This window comes from Lissotriton helveticus, chromosome 12 (genome assembly GCF_964261635.1).
Source record: "Lissotriton helveticus chromosome 12, aLisHel1.1, whole genome shotgun sequence".
In the NCBI taxonomy this organism is placed as follows: Eukaryota; Metazoa; Chordata; class Amphibia; order Caudata; family Salamandridae; genus Lissotriton; species Lissotriton helveticus.
Genome location: NC_136073.1, coordinates 235,852,945 through 235,871,138, shown reverse-complemented (window position 1 = coordinate 235,871,138; position 18,194 = coordinate 235,852,945). Strand labels below are relative to the sequence as shown.

Genomic DNA, 18,194 nt, shown 5'->3' with positions numbered 1-18,194 from the left:
ATGTAATCTTTTTGCAGTGGCAGTTCCTCCATAATGGCAGCGGAGCGTTGCCCCACTGCCTGGCATAGAGCAAGCAAACGCAAAATAAAAGTAGGCTCTAGCATAGTTTTATTTTTTGTTTGCCAGCTTGTGCATGTAGGGGCGGGGCATGGGAGGGTGGAGGAGGAGTGATTGTGCTCTCCCTAAGTGCTCATGTGTGCTTGGTCGACAGTCTCAGGCCGAGCAAAACACACATGCGCACTTAGGATTCAGCAGCCGGGCTGGGGAAACACCCACAGACTTCCTGGTCTGAGCAAGGCATCCTTTCAGCCCATTCAGATCAATACCTGCGCTGCTCTGCAGCACAGGGATTGGCTGGGAGTCTGCCCCAGGGTCTGTTGTGACCCACGAAGAGGCCAGTAAGAACAATGCGGGAGGCAGCCGGCAGCATCAGGTAAGCTTTAAAAATTATTATTAACCTGTTCCCCTGCACTCGCTCCCATCACCCGCCCCCGTGCTCCCCCCACCCGCCTCACCACTCTTTGTTAGTGGCGGATGCCACCGCCTTTTTCGTTATTTCAAATATACCAGTCATAAAAACTCTAGATTGGATCATCTGGTCTTTGTTTGACTGCAGAGTCCCATAATACCCCTGAAGTATATTGCTTTACAGTGGTGCTCCTTTTGCTTACTGAAGTGATCTCCTTGTTGGTGGATAGTTATTAATGCTATAAGGCCTCCCCTGGTGAATTACCAGTGGGACTCCGGTCTTGCACTCATGGGACATTTGGAGAGTTTTTCTCCTTTGCAATCCAAAATCTGATTGAAATAATTTTTCTCTTACACATCTATTAGGAGTCACTTCTTGAAATCCCTCGCGTTCCTCTGTATAACATTTATACAACTTTGTATGTTACATGAGCAGTTTTCCACAACATATTGATCATAAGTACTGCACTCAGTAACTGAATCGAAATATTTCAATTTTTTTCTTCCAAAGAAAAATACCACACTTTCATTTGTTTGATACGTCCCTTTCATGCTAAGCCTTCAATCTATCACAAGAGAGACTACCCAGAGCTGAGAATGGGCCTCTCCTTTAGAGATAAACATCTGGTTCTTTTTCACATCTCTCTCTATAAAGTTCATAGGGAGATTGGATCTCCTGCCTCATATTCATTCTTGTTTGTCACGAAATCACAGTAAGCCTTCACAATGCCAACAGTCCTCAACATTTTTCTGGGCATAACCTGTGAGTAGTAATTGGTTTTATCCTACTTTGCTCTAGAGGTTCGTATAGCAGATTCGGAGGAAGTACCAAATATGGGGCGGTGATTCCCAATCCAGACTTGTATCACACATACGCCCCTTTGGACAAGGTTTCCATTAATTGATTGATCGCTTCACTCAACTACTACAAGCCGCCCCTGCCTGTGTAACCACTACTGGGAAGAAGGTGGACCATCTGGATTTCTCAACACTGTGGGGTTCATTGCCATAGTATCGGGATGGAGACCAACAGACATGTAGTTGGCGGCTCTACCAGCCTTATTACGATGCGACCTCCATGAAGGCAGTCAGAAACATGCCTTTTTCAATTGCGGCATGTTCTGCGGGCTGGAAAAGGGCAATAGCACAAGCCACAATTGAAAAAGGCATGTTTACAAACATCCATGCACTGTGCGCCAGGCACCATGAGATGCCTGGCATACAGTGCATGGATGTTTGGGGGGCACCACATGTGCACCCCTGGGCCTATAACAGAGGCCCATGGGAGACAAGCTAGGGGCCTCCAAAATCCTATTCTGTCTACCCTAACATGGCGATCAGACAGCCATTTAAAAGCAGAGCGAAAAGGGACATCATAATCCCTACGGCGGTGCCTCCACAGGCACCAGTCCCATTGTAGGGATTATGGTCCGACCGAAGCCAGACTAGCTCCTTGATCCTGCCGGATGCGGTCGGTCCCTCCGCCCGCTGCGCTCTGCCCGACTGCATCATTATGCTGCAGTCAGACCGCAGCATCAGATGTCGGACGGACTGTCCCCGATGGCATGTCGGAGGCGACCAGCCGACATCATAATTGGGCCCCAAGTGTCGCCCACATTTTGGAAATCACTCTACTAGTGCAGTAACTTCCTCCATCAGATTCAGTGTGTTAGTTAATGCCAACTAAATCTTGAAAATACGTGGTTACTCATCAAGATGGCTGTTGCTTCTACTTTACAATTCAGAAGAGCTTACAGTAAATATGCAGACTAAAACATTCCATCTACTGAAAATGTTGTGTAATAAAAGTAGGAAGCTTGGGACAGAAAAAACTATGTTTACGTAGGCACAGTTTTGACAATTATATTATAGAAAAATATTGTGAAGACTTTAGTAATGGTTTGAACTGGCATGCAGTGCATAAGTCTATGGTTGCCAAAACAAATTCAGCTGTTGGGAAAACATTACTCAAAATGAGCTACGATGGACAGCCATCTTTTTTAATTTATTTTTTATTTATTTTGAAAGTTTTATATAGCGCGAACAAGATCTTTGCAGATAACAGAGCGCTTTACAGAGGCAGGTGTAATCATCATCAAGATCATCACGTTCAAGTACATAGCAAAAATATTACGTATAGTACAGGTATGAGGTAGCAAGGCATAGTTGGAGCGTATGACAACAAAAACGCTGTAACTATACAGAGATGGAGAAAAAAGGATCTAAGCACTTTAGACTAATATAAGTCAAAACACACGTGCAGAGGAATATATAGGCTATATCAAAATAAAATACTGGAGTACTGTTCGCAGTGTAAGTCAAAAGCATTGTTCAAGTGTATCTAGCCATAAGGATACTTTTGACTTCTTTCTTAAAAAGAAGGGAGGAGGAGATGAGCTCCGTTTCAGGAGGAAGTGCGTTCCAGATCCTGGGCGCCATTCCAGAGAAGGAGCGTTTGTAAGTTTTTTCCTTCCGGAATCTTCGCGGTTTCAGCAGAAGATTGTTTGAGCTCCTGGTAGTTCTGGACCCGCCGGAAATTGCCAACTTATGAGAGAGGTAGCCGGGTGATTTCAGGTGTATAGCCTTGTGCGTCATGCAGGCAATTTTCAGCTGTATTCTGGCTTCAAGAGGCAACCAGTTCAAGGATCTGAAGTCAGGGGAGATATGCGAGTGTTTTTTTGATCCAGTGATGAGTCTCGCTGCCGCATTTAGTGACGCTCTGAGGGGTGCAGTTGTCGTTAGGGGGAGGCCGCAGAGGGCCACGCTGCCGTAGGCTATGCGAGGAATGACTAGAGCTTGTACTGCTGTTTGGAAGTCTTTTGCTGGAAGGAAAGGTTTCAGTTTCCTCAAGGTATTTATTTGGAAGTTCGCCCCCTTGGTAGCCTTGCTGATATGCTGCTGCATGTTGAGGTTGGTGTCAAGTGTTATGCCTAAGGATTTTGCTGAGTCCACGATGGTCGGTTGGACATTGAGTGCTGTTAGGTGTTTTAGCCATGTTTGAGCGGAGGATATTTTCGAGGGAGGTGAGATTAGGAGGAACTCAGTCTTCATAGCATTGAGTTTGAGGTGGTTATCGGCCAGCCAGGATTGGGTGCTTCTGATCGTTGAGTTCAGACTCAGGATGTCTTTGGGGGAATGTAACTTGAGATATATTTGAGTGTCATCGGCGTACATGTGAAAGTGTACATTTGATGTTTGTAGCAGGGTGGTGAGAGGCTCCATAACTAGGTTGAACAAAGTAGGGGATAGGCAGGATCCTTGAGGTACACCTAACGAAACCGGAACTGGGGAAGACATCAGGTTTTTGCTCTTGAATTTTTGAGACCTGTGTGTAGGAAGGAAGTGAACCAGCGAAGCACAGTCCCAGAGAAGCCCATTCTTGTCTTTAGGAGATCGAGTAAGTTCTCATGTTTCACTGTGTCAAATGCTGAAGAGAGATCAAGAAGGATGAGGAGGCAGGTATTATTTTGATCTAAGATTTGGATGGCATCGTCAATTATGTGAGTCATAGCGGTTTCAGTGCTGTGCCCAGCTCGGAAGCCTGATTGGTGTGGGTTGAGGAGATCAAACTGTTCTATGTGCTTTGTCATTTGTAATTGGACGCATTTTTCTAAGAGTTTGGCGAGAGTGGGAATGTTGGTAATCGGACGGTAGTTGTTTAGATCAGTGGGGTCGGCTGTTGGTTTCTTCAGTAAAGGTGTAACTTGTCCAACTTTGAGGGAGTCCGGGATGGTTCCTTGTAGTAGTGAGCTATTGATAATTTTAGTCCAGAGTGGGAGTAGCAGAGGAATGAAGTCTTTTACGGCGTTAGCAGGGAGAGGGTCAGTGAGGTGATTGGATGGTTTTAGGGTGCTGAGTATTCTGCCAATTTCTTCTTCAGAGTAAGTGTCAAAGGATGACCAGGTCGCATTGTTTTTTAGTTTATTGGGAGTTATGCAGTTGGGTATGGAGTAAAGGCTTGCGTCATTGAGGAGGTCTCTCCTTATATTGTCAGTTTTTTTGTTAAAGAAGGATGAGAAATCTTCACAGGAAGGAGTAGTGCTCATAATGTCGATAGCTGGGGGTTGTTCCTTAGATTGAGATCGGATTAGCTCGAACAGTTTACTTGGACGGTTTTTTGCTTGATCTAGCTGGAGTCTGAAGAACTCTGACTTTGAGCGTTTTATTTTCCTGAAATATGCATTTCTCTTTTTCCTCAGAGTTTTAAGATGCAGTGCCGAGGGGACTGATCTCCAGGTGCGCTCTGCCATTCGCATAGCCCGTCTCTCTTCATTGAGACTCCCGTTGTACCAGGGGTTGGATATCTTAGTGGATACTCTTTTCAGTTGCATTGGAGCGGCCTCATTGATTATTGAGGCCATGGAGTTGAGATAGTGGTCAGTTAGGTCCTGGACGTCAGTAACGTCGGTAGGGGGGAGTAGGAGATTGCAGCTGTTAGGGGGTAGAGAGTTTGGATTGAGTTTCTTCATGTCTCTTTTCCAAACTTTGGGCATGGCGTATTGCACCGGGATGAGTTTTACTTTTTCCTTGATGAGGAATGTGATAATATGGTGGTCTGACCAGTCACAAGGTTGGATTGAGTCAAGTTGAGTGGTGCCTTCTTTGGGGATGACCAGGTCGAGGATAGAGCCTTTGTCATGTGTTGGAGTGTTGCAAATTTGCGTGAGGTCAGAAGCGATGAGGAAATTTTTGAGGCTATTAACTACTGCGTCACTGCTATCATTCCAGTGGAGATTGTAGTCACCAAGGTAAATTTGTGTGTTTTGCCGTCCAGCGTTGATAGATATTGTGTCCATGAGTTGTTGGGAGAAGAGGAGGTTGTCCCCCGGGGGGTGGTACATGATGTGTAGTGAACATACAGGTTTGTTCTCACTGATGACATCAAGGCATAAGTATTCACAGGAGGTATGAGAAGGGGCGGTGACTTTATTAATAGAGAGGTTGCTCTTGTAAATGCAGGCGATTCCGCCGCCTGTCTTGTTGGGCCTGTCAAGTCTAGTGATGCAGTAGTTGGGGGGGACTAGGATATCCATGATAGGATTGGAGGATTCAGTTAACCATGTCTCAGTTAGTATGGCCAAGTCAATGTTCCTGGACAGAATGAGGTCAGCGACCTCCGTCAAGTGTTTTTGGGCCGATCTACAGTTGAGAAGTGTGCATTTGAGTCTGGGGGTGCACGGGGAGGTGGAGGGGTCCATAGTGAGAGGGACTTTAGTGAGGTTGTCGGGAACAGAGCCTCTGTTGCTATGCGAGGGGTGCCTAATAGGGTTGGAGAGAATCGTAGGGATGGACATGTGCGTGGTGGCTAAGCTGTTTTGGGTTGCCGGTGCATATGTGCTGAGTAGGGTGTGTATATCGCTGTCCGAGAGAGTCTTGATTGCGCGCTGGGGGCGGTTGGCGGTATTGCGAGCGGGGATGGAGGTCCAATGTATCTTTCCATAAGGCTGGGCAATTGTAAGTCAGAACAGCACGCGAGTAAGCATTTCATGATAATGGAGGGGTGGGAGGGGCTTGTCCGTGGTGCTTCAGGAAAAGGTTTGGCCACCAAGGCAATAAGATGGTAGGAAAACAGAGCACTGCCAGGTATGGCAGTATAATCAAGCAACACTGGTGTTGCACACAGAGAAGAGTGGGGAAAAGCCAGCATTCCAAGGGTGAAGGGTCAGAGTGACACACACAGAAAGGTGCGATGGAAAAACTAATAGGATAGGGTATGAGAGCAGGAAAAATATAGGGTATGGAGGGGAACCCCCACTAGACTAATGAAACATTTAAAAAATACACGCACATAGTTTCAATGCTATATTATCCTTATTTCAGGATTTAGCACTATGTAATATTTCGGGAAGATTAACATTTTATACTTTTGGCTTCCCAATATAGTAGTGTACATTAACAGTTTGGATATCTCTTCATATAACTATTAGAACTAATATACACTTGTACTTGGAAAAAAGTGAAAAGAGGTAAAGCATGTCTCTAGGCTGTTCTGATCCCTGAACCCATGCATTCCACCTGCGAGACAGCCCAAGGTAAGGTCCACCCACCTTTGTGAAGGAGTTGAACCTACATCCATGTTGGACCCGAACATAAGCAAAGCGGCTCCTGATGCACTGGGAAAAAACACATTCAGCTATGGGATCATTTTCCTGTGTAAAGATCAAATCTGCAGAACAGGTGTGGACTCCCTTCGCCAGTTGATAACTAAGTTTCCATTTTGGTGCTTCTAGACTTTCTCTCCAAGAAGTCCTGCCTCTCAGAGAATTGCCTACAGAGGGCACAATGAGTAGCCAAGAGGTCTGTGTTGTTCCTAAAAGCTCTTTTATTCATGAATGACCCTAACCCTACCTCCGGCAAGTCTCCTAGCCAGTTCTGCATAATCAATAACTTGGCTAAACCAGCCATGCTTTAAACGTTTCTCATTGGGTCATGGCCATTGCATTCTTCTCACTTTCCCACTGGTTTAGAAATCATTTTGCAAATAGCTGGAATCGGTTACAATAGCTATTGGTTTCAGATTATGTAAACAGCTCGAAGGAAAGCCCGATACATAGACATCAACGTATCGACTTGATTGATCCTGGGACTGAAGGCATGGGAGAGTCGTCTACCAATAAGTCCACAACAATAGGCACTATTTCATCCCAAGCGAGAGTACAGATAGTGAGCGAACAACCATTCTAATAATCCTTGACCATTTCTCAACAGAGTACCATACTACTAGAAGACCAATAAAAATATCTTTATAAATAATTATCACACGATGAAAGAGCAATTGGTCTGTGAGAGCAGAGAAGGACCAGTGCCAGCACACAGGGTTGAAGGAGAAACTAAGATTTTGGGAAAAGTTCAAATGCAGTCTCGCTTCAGAAAGGTACAAGGATGCTGGCACATTCATCTGACTTCGCCTTTGGATAGATGCCAACAGGACAGGAGTATAAATCCTGGCAAATGATGTCATGGAGTTTACTAAGGTCTGCTAGCTCACTTCCTTCACCAGTCTCGAATTGGCAAATAAAATATTTGTGTAGGCCCCAACAAGGTATTACGGCGCATATTGGGAATGTGAAACGTTTGCATAACGTTTTTAAGTTAATTCATCATTTAATTACTAATAGACGTACTTGTTCTCAGCAGAAGGTGAAAACTGTTATGATCAGTCATCAGGAACACAGACACCCTTTTTCTCATATTAAATAAGGGCCGAGCAATTTTAATAGTTTTCTGGTAAATGAAAAATCATGTGGGTTGCCAGCGCCCGGGGCAAGGCAAGTATCCTTCCACTTTTCTTTTTAAATTGTGCACCCCTATTAAAATTATGCGCCCCTAAAAATGTCCCTAAGAATTTGTGTGACAGGGGCAACTTTCGCTGTACCCCCACCCCATGCTACACTCCTGCCTGTATATGCTTGGAAGCAATTAAGACCCTCTTGAAGAGTATTTTTTGAGAGATATAGCAACCACTTTGTGTAGTCATTACACTTTGGTTGCTGTTGTGCATATTTACTGGACGCCATGTTGCTTAGCCTGTAACCATTTCATTTTGTATGTCCATGTTAGGCTTCGAGTAGGCCTGTAGACACTTTTCTTCCACAATACTGCATGCCGGGTAAAATGGAGCTGAAACAGTGCACACCAATTTAGGCGACTCCGGGGTGTATGCTGCACTGGCAAAACTCGAGGCAAGCGAGTGAATAAACTTTGGCTAAGTACAACTCAGGGACACAAAGTATCACAAGAAAGAGCACGGCGGGGAGCTAATATGGAGAGATCACCCACAGACATTATGACGCAAACCAACTGGACCTCTCCAAAGTGCCCCTCATGCTCAGGTTCTCTACACATCAAGAGGGACGATAAAATGAAAGCTGTAAAAGCTGCTGCTTTGGAAGGTATGTCAAGAGGGTTAAATTAAAAGGGTGTACATGAGAATTTTCGATGATCAATTAACAGTGACAAATGACAAGGGGACCCTTGCCTCAATATACTTCCACATCTGACGGCAGCTTAAATTTTTGGCCAAGACGTTACGTGAACCATGATATTTTGTGTAAGGGGCGATAGCTTAAGCTGGTCACCTTCACTGGCCAGTCAAAAAGGAGGCTGAAGCAGAGGGAAGGCGAGACACAGTCTGAGTAAGTGAGGAACGAACACAATTAAAAAGAAAATAAGATACAAATTCAAGAAAGGTGTAGTTGACACTTGATAAGAGCCATACGCCATGGCTATACATCACTGAACCTTCGGAAGAAGTACTGTAGAGAGCCAGTATAAGTGTCTTAATGTTTTTCACCATGCACAGATGGTGCAAAAAGCTTGCATCGGCAAAACGCACAAATTACGATAATCAATCAAAAGCCCCCTCGTAAGTAAGTAAATCGAAATTTCACCATCAAGTACAATTACAGAAATGCTTTTTCAGCCCACATTCTCTTTGAAGCAAAGCCTTTGTCTGGGAAAACTGGATTTTCGGGTCATTCCTTGTTTCTTTCGAATCAGTGTCTGAAGAAAACAGAGAAACAAGTAGGGGGTGGAAAAAGTGTGGTGAAGAGCTTTGTTCCCACAATCTCAACAGGAAGCAACTGCAGTTCTGCAGAACTGGAGAAGATGAGATATAGCCAGTTTTCACACAAAAAAAGGAAACCGACTGAGTTCAAGATCTGGTTCAAAGTTCAACATTACAAATTAGTATATGGTACGTATATAATAACACGTGTAGTTCGATTAAAAATGGGATGGAGGTTTATTTTACACACAAAACGGGACCAAGTAATATGTACACATTTAAATAGAATTTCCTAGAAGAATTATATAATTTATGTACAGTACAGAAAGAATTTCAGCCGCCCTGGTTTATGGGCACGGAAGGAACACCCACATCTTCTCAGCACACCTGCACCATCATTGACGTGACCATGCTGTCAAAGGTCCTGTGAAAGAGAAAATATATCCATCAAGGTCAACAGCTACGCAGATTTCGGTCAGTTTAATAATATAACTTATTCAGAACTCAGAGCTACTTTATTACTGAGAATATGGAGTGAAAGAATATGCTGCACCTGAGGAAACCAGTTACTGTGGAATACTACATCTAACAAATTCACTTTTTGAAACCGCAGTCTTTGTACTTTGGCCATGAAGTTTCTTTCTTGAAAAGACAGGATGACAAGAACCTGATTAACTTGGTGGGTTGCTCGAAAATGACTGAATCTGCCATCCAAGCACAGTAATCGCCTGGCTTTTTTACTCACTGACTAGGATAGGTTGCAATTTTAAATGTTAATTGCAGCCCTTGATATTTTAGGACAGTTGCAGCAGCCCTACTGTTCTCAGGTTTTAGAGTAATCAGAGAAGAGGAACACAATTTTAAAACCAAGTGTACCATTGCACATCTGGGGATCTACCTTAGAAAACTGTTGTACAGGACAGACTTACCATTTAATATAACCCTAGAAATCTTTCATAACTTTTCAGCTCTTTTATCTAAGTTGAACACGCATATGGGTAGACCTTCCAATCCTCCAAATTCTCTATACACAATAATTTTATTTCATGCAAGACCTATTTGGGAAGTGTCTTCTAGTCAGTATCCACCAGGATACTAAGTATCACTAGCTACAGGGAGAAAGTTTTAATACAGTGTAGCCAAATTCTGGGGCACGGTTTAGGAATTGTATTAATTTCTTAGTTATAAGAATTCTTTATATTTAACTCCCCAAACAATTTAAAGAAAGTCAGATCTAATCCTTGCTCTTAGACACAGCAAATGCTCCACCCTCTACTCTACATAGCCTGTTATCAGTCATCTGACACCCAAGTGATGAGGAAGGCAAAAGCAGCAAAGTGTCAACTGAGTGCACTACGGGCGATAACATTTTCTAGCTCCTTACAACTTTCACTATGAGAATTGTGTTTGTGCACTTCTGTAAAGATGACGGGAGCGACTCGCTGACTGGTGAATGAAATTTAACACGGACCAATATAAAGCTGTCCTCTCAACTGCCGCCTGACTAATCAGCAGGCACAGAACATTTGACAGCACCAGTATCATCCTTAGCGATACACACTGGCTCCAACAACAATCACACTTGCAATTAAAAACCTACAGTTTTTCAGGCTTTCCATGCACTAAAAATAGACTACCTAGCCAACAACGTACATTTCCCATTGGTCATACACAACCTACAGCCATAACACTAATCAACTGAAAATCAAGCGAGAAAACAAACCAAAGGATGCAGGAACAAGAATTTTGATATTGCATACCAAAACTCTTATGTGTAAGGCTGTCCACGCCCCTTCCCCACATTAGGAAGTATCTGAAACGGGGGTGTCCAACATAGGTTCAAGTGCCAAATGTTTGTATGGTAACATGGGATAAGATATATACACAATTTCAGTGGAAATCATTAAGTAGTGGGCTATCCTGAAAATCTGGCCAACTTGAACCACTGCTAGGGACTCGCAATGAAATGATTTGACACATTCTTACCCCCCTCCTGCTAAGGACTCAACGAAGCAGGCAGCCATCAGCAAGTGGCCCACGCAATCACTGCAGTCTTGGCCACTCAATATCAAAGTCACCACAAGTGCAACAGATCTACACAGGTGCTATGCTGCAAGTTATTTACTTTCACATTTGTGAAACTAATTTAAATATTACTGATGAGTTTAGCTCACGTTTTTTCTAGGAGTCCCTCTTTCGCTGCAAAAAGTGCTAATAATGATTTATCGGCTGAGATCATGCTTGAAATCCCTGAATAAATTAATGTTCCTGCATTTCCACATATTTGCATATTAGATGGGCTGTGACAGGCCTTCTTATGTAACATAATATAAATGATGACCTACAAGACTGAACTGACAACTTCTAATACTCATCTTAGACTCTTTAAGGCTTTCAAACCGTCTCTATAGAGGGCCAAGGACACGCTCAAAGAACGAAGGAAATACAGTTAGCAATGCCGCTGGGGCACAGTGACAAAACAACATATGTAGGGCATCAACAGAAAAAGGATAGCAGAATATATGGTGCAATAGTGTATTGAACGTTTTACTCATACTGTTTGAACATCTTCCAATCAACTGCAGTCATGAGGCTAAAAAGCAGTGTTCAGTTATCTGAAGCACAGGGAACATTTCTTCCTCAAATAAGGAATAGTTATAACTGAGCAGGCACACTCACCCTAAAAAAACAACCTTACACCATGCTTCCCGGTTTGAACCATAGATTGCCCAAGGACACATGGTCTGAAGAGGCATCTGCAAGCGGCACACTTACCTGGATTGGATCGGATCCCCAGGGTTATAGAAGGGGTTGCACATCACATCCGTGTACGAATTATGCAACTTACGGAACATCTGAAAGATGAGAAGTCACGTTTCAATAAAAGTATTAAATACTAACCATGGTTTACTGTTTGAGCTGTCGCATAACAGAATAATGCTGCAATAGAAATACCAGTCAACACTATTTGTGACCATCAAGACATCTGCCCACGAGTGGTTGGCAGTGAGGAAATGTTGCCCTTATGCCCAAGATGGATGCCTATTAAACATACTCACGCTGCGGATCTCATTATCCCGGAGGGCAGTGTTCGAGGAATCGACAACCATGACAAACTTCACTTTGGAATTGGTAACATAACCATATCTATGCTGTAGGTTAAGGAAAATCCTCAGAATATTTTTTTTAATCAGTTTGTCCTTAGCAAGTTTTTGAAAGCATCTCAGCACTATTCTCCAGCTGGGCCCAAATTTGCAACTGGAATAATTTACAAAACAACGATCAACAAGTCCACTTAACGGAAATGACTCGGTGCAACGCTCACATTGAGAACAATGGAAAAGAAACTCCAGTTAAGGTTTTAAATTGTGGGCATTTTGCTCCCCAATTTTGGAAACTGGAAGTGAAATGTTTTATACAGTATAAAAGTAATTCCCAGTCTTGAAGAGGATATATGTGTTAAAAAAAAGTTAACATTATAAAATCCAATTTAAAATTATGGGCCTTTTTTGTTATGTAGTCTGTAGGTGGAAATAAACATAAATCAAATGTTGCATTTTAAATCTTAACATTTGTCTGCAGATTAGGCTACTTGAGACCCGTCATGTGTGATGTACTGGACAAATACCCAGCCCAAAGCTAGTGGAAAGCTTTGGCATTCATACCACCATCTATTGGAAATATTTAACAGGTGTAAGGAGAATAATAGACAAGTGTGTAACTTACCTGGTCCCCGGATTTCAACAAGGTTAAAAACAGAATATTAATACACATCCAAGACAGATAACAAAAACAGTAATTACTTTTATTTTAGTCCCCATCTGTGTCACAACAGTCATTAGCTGGTAGAGCTTGTGTGTTCTGAAGACAAAACAATCTCCATTAGAACATCCACCACTGTACAATATAGAACCAGTAGTAAAAAAAAAATATATTGGCTAAAATCAACATGATAATCAAGGGAACATGGCGTGAATTGCAGATACAGACGTGAGCTGCAAACATTATAAGATTTTTAAAAAGACTATCCATATTCATTTAATAATTTACCCATGACCGAACGGTTACCTTTTCCTGTTTCAACTAAAGGATTATTTCATTTTCGGGTCTTGTAGAGTCCGTGGCTTTCCACACACGAGCTTCCCAGCACTTATGAAGAGCACTTGTTGGGATTAAGAAGCTTAAAAGGGTGGAGGATCATGAAAATCGAACAGGCTTTAATTTCACTCAAACTCTATGAGAGGATCAGGAAAAAGTGGCAGAACCATGCCATGGTGAAACCAAACACGACATCTATATTTGCTTGTTAACTAAAACTGACAGACTGCGACTGATGACTTGCATGCCCCAGAAGCAGAAATGAAAGCTCATGAAAAGTTCTCCAGTGTAACAGGCAGATGTAATGACACCATAGTACCTCGAGCCAGCAGACCCAGGGTAGGACTGCCAGGAGATATCTTAGCTTTCTAAGCTGGATATTTTAGATTGAACCCAAGTTCAATTGGCAGATCCTAAATGAGATGGAGCTAAGGTTCCTGCAACGTGAGCCTCTGTTTGAGAGTGTAATGTTATACTCAATGCACAGATAATTCCTCCCTGAGCACTTCCACAAGTAAACTATAAAGTGATAGTATTAATCATTTAACATTAGGTACAACCAAGAAAAGACAAAAGTTGATTCGCGTACGCGAATCAACTTTGTTGGAGGAACAGATACGTTGGTCTCGGTCACGTACTCGTGAACTAGTGACTACGAGATATTTGAGGAGAGATGAAGAATGGGAGATAATTTACAGACGTCGTAGATTACAGAGGTATCTTTGAGTTGTTGACTTAACAGTCACAGGATATTTTCGGATTAACTTTTAATATTGCTGACTGCTGGATATATGCGGGATATATGCTGCTCTCCTATTGTCATTCTGGATTTTAAAAAAACAGTGGCGAGAGTTGCATATTATCTAAGGACGTTTAATACTGGAAAGTTTTGAATTGGAGTTTAAAGCCCTGACGAAGTCAAGTGGCACAGATTAGTGCTTGACGAAACACGTGTTGGCTGCTTTTTGCTATTGATGATGAATTGGGTTTGACTTTTGGAATCATTGGAATTACTGACATCTGTTAAATAAAAGACATTGGATGCCTCTACTGTTGGATCATTTGTTCAAGACAAATCTGGAAGAATCTACTTTTTGAATGACAATAAGGACTGATTGGCGATCCACCATATGTACTTTGAGATCCACAACTTGCGACTAGTATTGTCTTTTCTTGGTTGTACCTAATGTTAAATGATTACTACTATCACTTTATAGTTTACTTGTGGAAGTGCTCAGGGAGGAATTATCTGTGCATTTATTGAAGACCCACTTAGTGGGTGCTGTGGGGTTGTCTGGTAGCCGACCACTTTCCACTCTTTTGAGGCACTGCAAATACATGAGTTATAGTTATTACACCCTCACTGACGGTAGTGCGCCCTGTCTAAACCTGGTTGCCAGGATTGTTTGTATAATGTTATACTCAATTCCGAATTAAACCACTGTGAAGGAAATAAATGCCACAATGGCAATTTGCTGTGGAGTCCAGTTTTTAATATGCTAACAAAAAGAGAAATCCTTCCATACAGCAGACACGAGTAGGTAATTGTCAGGCAACAAGAATCCCAAAACCAACAATACAATCTGTAGTAATGCCCATCTATTGAATACCTAACTTAGAATATTTCGAGTGTGATGCTTCTCACTATGCAGATCCTGCACTCCCACAACTGTATAAAATCCATCAGGACTGCCGCAAGGCTGCACCAATTTAGGAAAGAGTTGAAAACTCAATTCTTTAAAAAGCACTATGTCACAATGATTTACCATCAACAACCCAGCTTCCTCTCCCATTGCTCCTCGCCTTTAAGCTTGCCTTTGACCATGTACAGGGCTCCGCTGCCTTTTTGCTAAGTTTGCACTGTAGAAATACCATATATACATACATAAAATCAAGACCAATACCCCAGGTCTACAATTAAAGGAGTCAGCAACCTTTATTTAAGGAGCACAAACATCATTTCAACAGGGCTAGGATCCTCTGAATGACTAAGTAAAAACACTGTAAACTGTGATAAAGTTACAAGTGGTTGGAAGCGGAATATCCAAATCCCCACAAGGACTTGGAAGTAATTCCAAATTATTCAGATTGCAGGGACACCTACTTTCATCCACAAAAGATCGTTGGATTCATGAAAGGTCCCTATTTCACAACCACAGATGTTGACTGATAGTTAAAAATACTTTGGAGTTTGTGAAAGAGTTAAGTGCTGTTTAGCTGCCTTGTTAAATTTGCATCTTTCAACTGCAGTCTAATGTGGAGGACAGATGGGGCATGGATGCCTCTGATCAACTCTGGGAGTAAGAGGCATCAATTTCTAGTAGAACTCTGCATGCAAAGCAGGATTGAGATGGGTAACAATGCATCTTTGTGTCCTCTGTATAAAAAATTATCACATTTACCCTTTCTGACAAATCTTCCTTTCACACACTTGCTCTTAAGGTTCCCAAATGTCCGGTGGTTAGGAGTCGTTCTCTCATAAGGTACTCTTTTGTTCCAATCCCCTTCTACAGGAATTTCACAACGAAAATTGGCAAAATATCTCATTTTAATACATATCTATGACTTCCAAATGTCAAAGCTAAATTTCTGACTAATATTGGGCCAATAGGTTTGACCACCACAAATATATAGATATTTTCATACATAATTTTCCCTGGGGATTACATACAGTCAATTTACTGTTGGTATCTCTAGCTACTGTTAAGCGAGGCCTGTGAGACAACACCATGAGGATTGAGAGCCTATGGAGAACAAAATACAAAGACAAGTCCTAAACCACAGAATAGAAAACAAAAATAAAAGAGGGCTGTGCAAGCTCGTCAGTCTTAGTTTTGGACTAAAGGTGACACTTCTGCGATATTGCCATTACAGAAGGCGATCACACTATTTTCTAGAGTTTGCCCTTTATTTTGTGCCAATAGGTCTTCCTGCAACAAGAAGGCTGCTAGTGCTGTTTGGTTGAGAATAAGGGGCAGAAGGTGAAAAAGGTATTGAGATATTTTTTGTACTAGAAATGTAGTACAGTCAAGCAAAACGTTCCTGAGGTAGGCTTTAGTACCGGCATGGATCTACCGTTATGATTGGCTTAGTGAAAATGTGAAGAGAAGAACCGCTGCACTCCGAAGTGTAGAAAAGAGGTTACCATGCGAAATGTATTTTAAAATCTGAGAGGGTAAGGGTGCTCAAGGCGATTGCCTCCTGTCCAAGAGGTGCTGGAGACCAAAATACCAAGTATGCCTCACAGGTGTGAGGGGGTGCACTTGAGCACACCTAGCGCAATTGCAAAGATTAAGTCAAACTAGTTTTCTGGGTAGAAAGTCAAAGTTTTATTCACTTTGTACTCCTAAGTCTTTAAATCTTCATTGTATTAAAGAAATGAAATCCAAATTGGCGATGTTTGTATTACAAAACATTCATTCCACATGAAGCGTGTAGTAGGCATTGACAGCAGTTTCACCCCGATGCATTTCGAGCCTGCCTGGCTCTTCTTCAGGGGGTCTGTAGTCTAAAACGAAAATTAATGGAAACAGGATCTGTGATACATGGCCCGAGGTCATGAGGCTAGAGTGTAAATAGAGCGAGCAGCGTGCAAAAAGTGCTGGTGCAATGTGAATAATACAAGAATCGGTAATAGACTATGGCGCTTGGAGCAGGTGAAAGTGAACTGGTGCTGGTTTAAAGAGGGAGTACAGTGGGTTAAGATAGCATAGCAGTGATGAAGAGAGCCCAGTGAAAAGCATCAAATGGCAAACAAGAACGGGGCAGTGAATGTGCGCACGATGTATACATCGCGATGTGCTTCGAACTTAAGGAGTAAATGTAAATGTAAATGTGTTGGACTTGTAAAGCACACAGCTGCCCGTGAGCGTCCCGGCGCTGAAGACCGCTGGGGAACCCGTCCTGGCTTTCCCTGTGAGATGGTCCCTTCTGGGTACCTCCAAGGTGAGACCAGGTATCCCTGGCGTCTGTGGGGGGCCGTTGTAGAGATGAGGCAAGCTTAATGCCCAGAGTTACCGAGTGTGATCCCTGGTTAGAGTAGGCACTGAGGCGAGAATTGCCTCTAACCAGTGAGCCACACCACTCCACTAGTGTGGAACCAAACGTGAGAACGCGGTACATAGTGCTTAATAAGAACTAGGTGGAGTGCCAGTTAATAAAATAAAAATGTGGCGGTTGACTTACCAATGCGGTAACTCTCATGAACAAAACGCCATTCCCGAAGCAAACGTGCGCTGGTGAAAAGTGAAACAAACACTACTGTGACGCGCATGCGTATAAAAGTGCGGGAGGTAAAGAAAGAAAGAGGACTGCGAAGATTGTTGCAAGGGAAATTCCCCACAGAAGAACTGAAGGCATTAGCCAAAACAGGCCCAGCGGATAATGCAGAGGGTCTAAACTATGTATGTTTATGTAAAAAGAGCCAGTGAAAAGCACACCTTCCATTCGATTCTGAACCCTTTGTATATAGGTGAGCTTGTGTGCAGCTCGTAACAGGCAGACTGTTGCAGTAATCTAAGTGAAGTAACAAAATCTTGTTCCCTGTGGGTTCAAAAGGAAAAAGTCTTTAAAAGATTTTCAAGTGGACAAAGGTCCTAAACGTTTGAGATGATCTGAGAGACAAGAAAAGGTTCTGACCTAGTGGGAAGCAGAATAATTGAATAGGAGTAGTAAGTAAGCTAAAGCCAGAGATGTCTTCCAGAAGGGAGTATTTTATATGCTGCAGTCTTTAAAACACAAACAGTTAAGGGGTGGAGGGTTCACTTTAAGATGAACTTAAGTTATCCAACCACTGATCGCTAATAAACAACGTTGAGAGCTGTGTGAGGGTAAAGCACGTTTGCTCACACATTACAAAATAGAGTCATCAATGCTGTGTGTATATATATATATATATATATATATATATATATATATATATATATATATATATATATGAGAATTAAAGACAAATAAATAGCAGGTTCGGTTAGAGACTGAACAAGACAGGGGAAAGAGATATGTCCTACTGCACTCCACAGTAACAGTGGTGAAAACTGAACAAAATAAAAAATAGTGGTCAGTTAAGGATGAGTAGAACTGGTCAAGGTTGAAGCCAAGAATTTCAACATATGCCATCACA

At 42.4% G+C, this 18,194-nt stretch overlaps 1 protein-coding gene across 1 annotated transcript in view; it reads right to left on the bottom strand.

Moving 5' to 3' along the window:
- Positions 1 to 9,187: 9,187 nt before the first annotated feature.
- The window catches only part of TRAPPC2L (trafficking protein particle complex subunit 2L), a 69,592-nt gene continuing 60,585 nt past the window's right edge, over positions 9,188 to 18,194 (bottom strand). The window contains exons 3-5 of the mRNA XM_078668545.1: positions 12,034 to 12,121; positions 11,750 to 11,829; positions 9,188 to 9,398 (exon numbers count right to left, since the gene is read on the bottom strand). Of these exons, the coding sequence (XP_078524671.1) occupies positions 9,353 to 9,398; positions 11,750 to 11,829; positions 12,034 to 12,121 (214 nt within the window). The 3' untranslated portion in view covers positions 9,188 to 9,352. The remainder of the gene's footprint in view (positions 9,399 to 11,749; positions 11,830 to 12,033; positions 12,122 to 18,194) is intronic.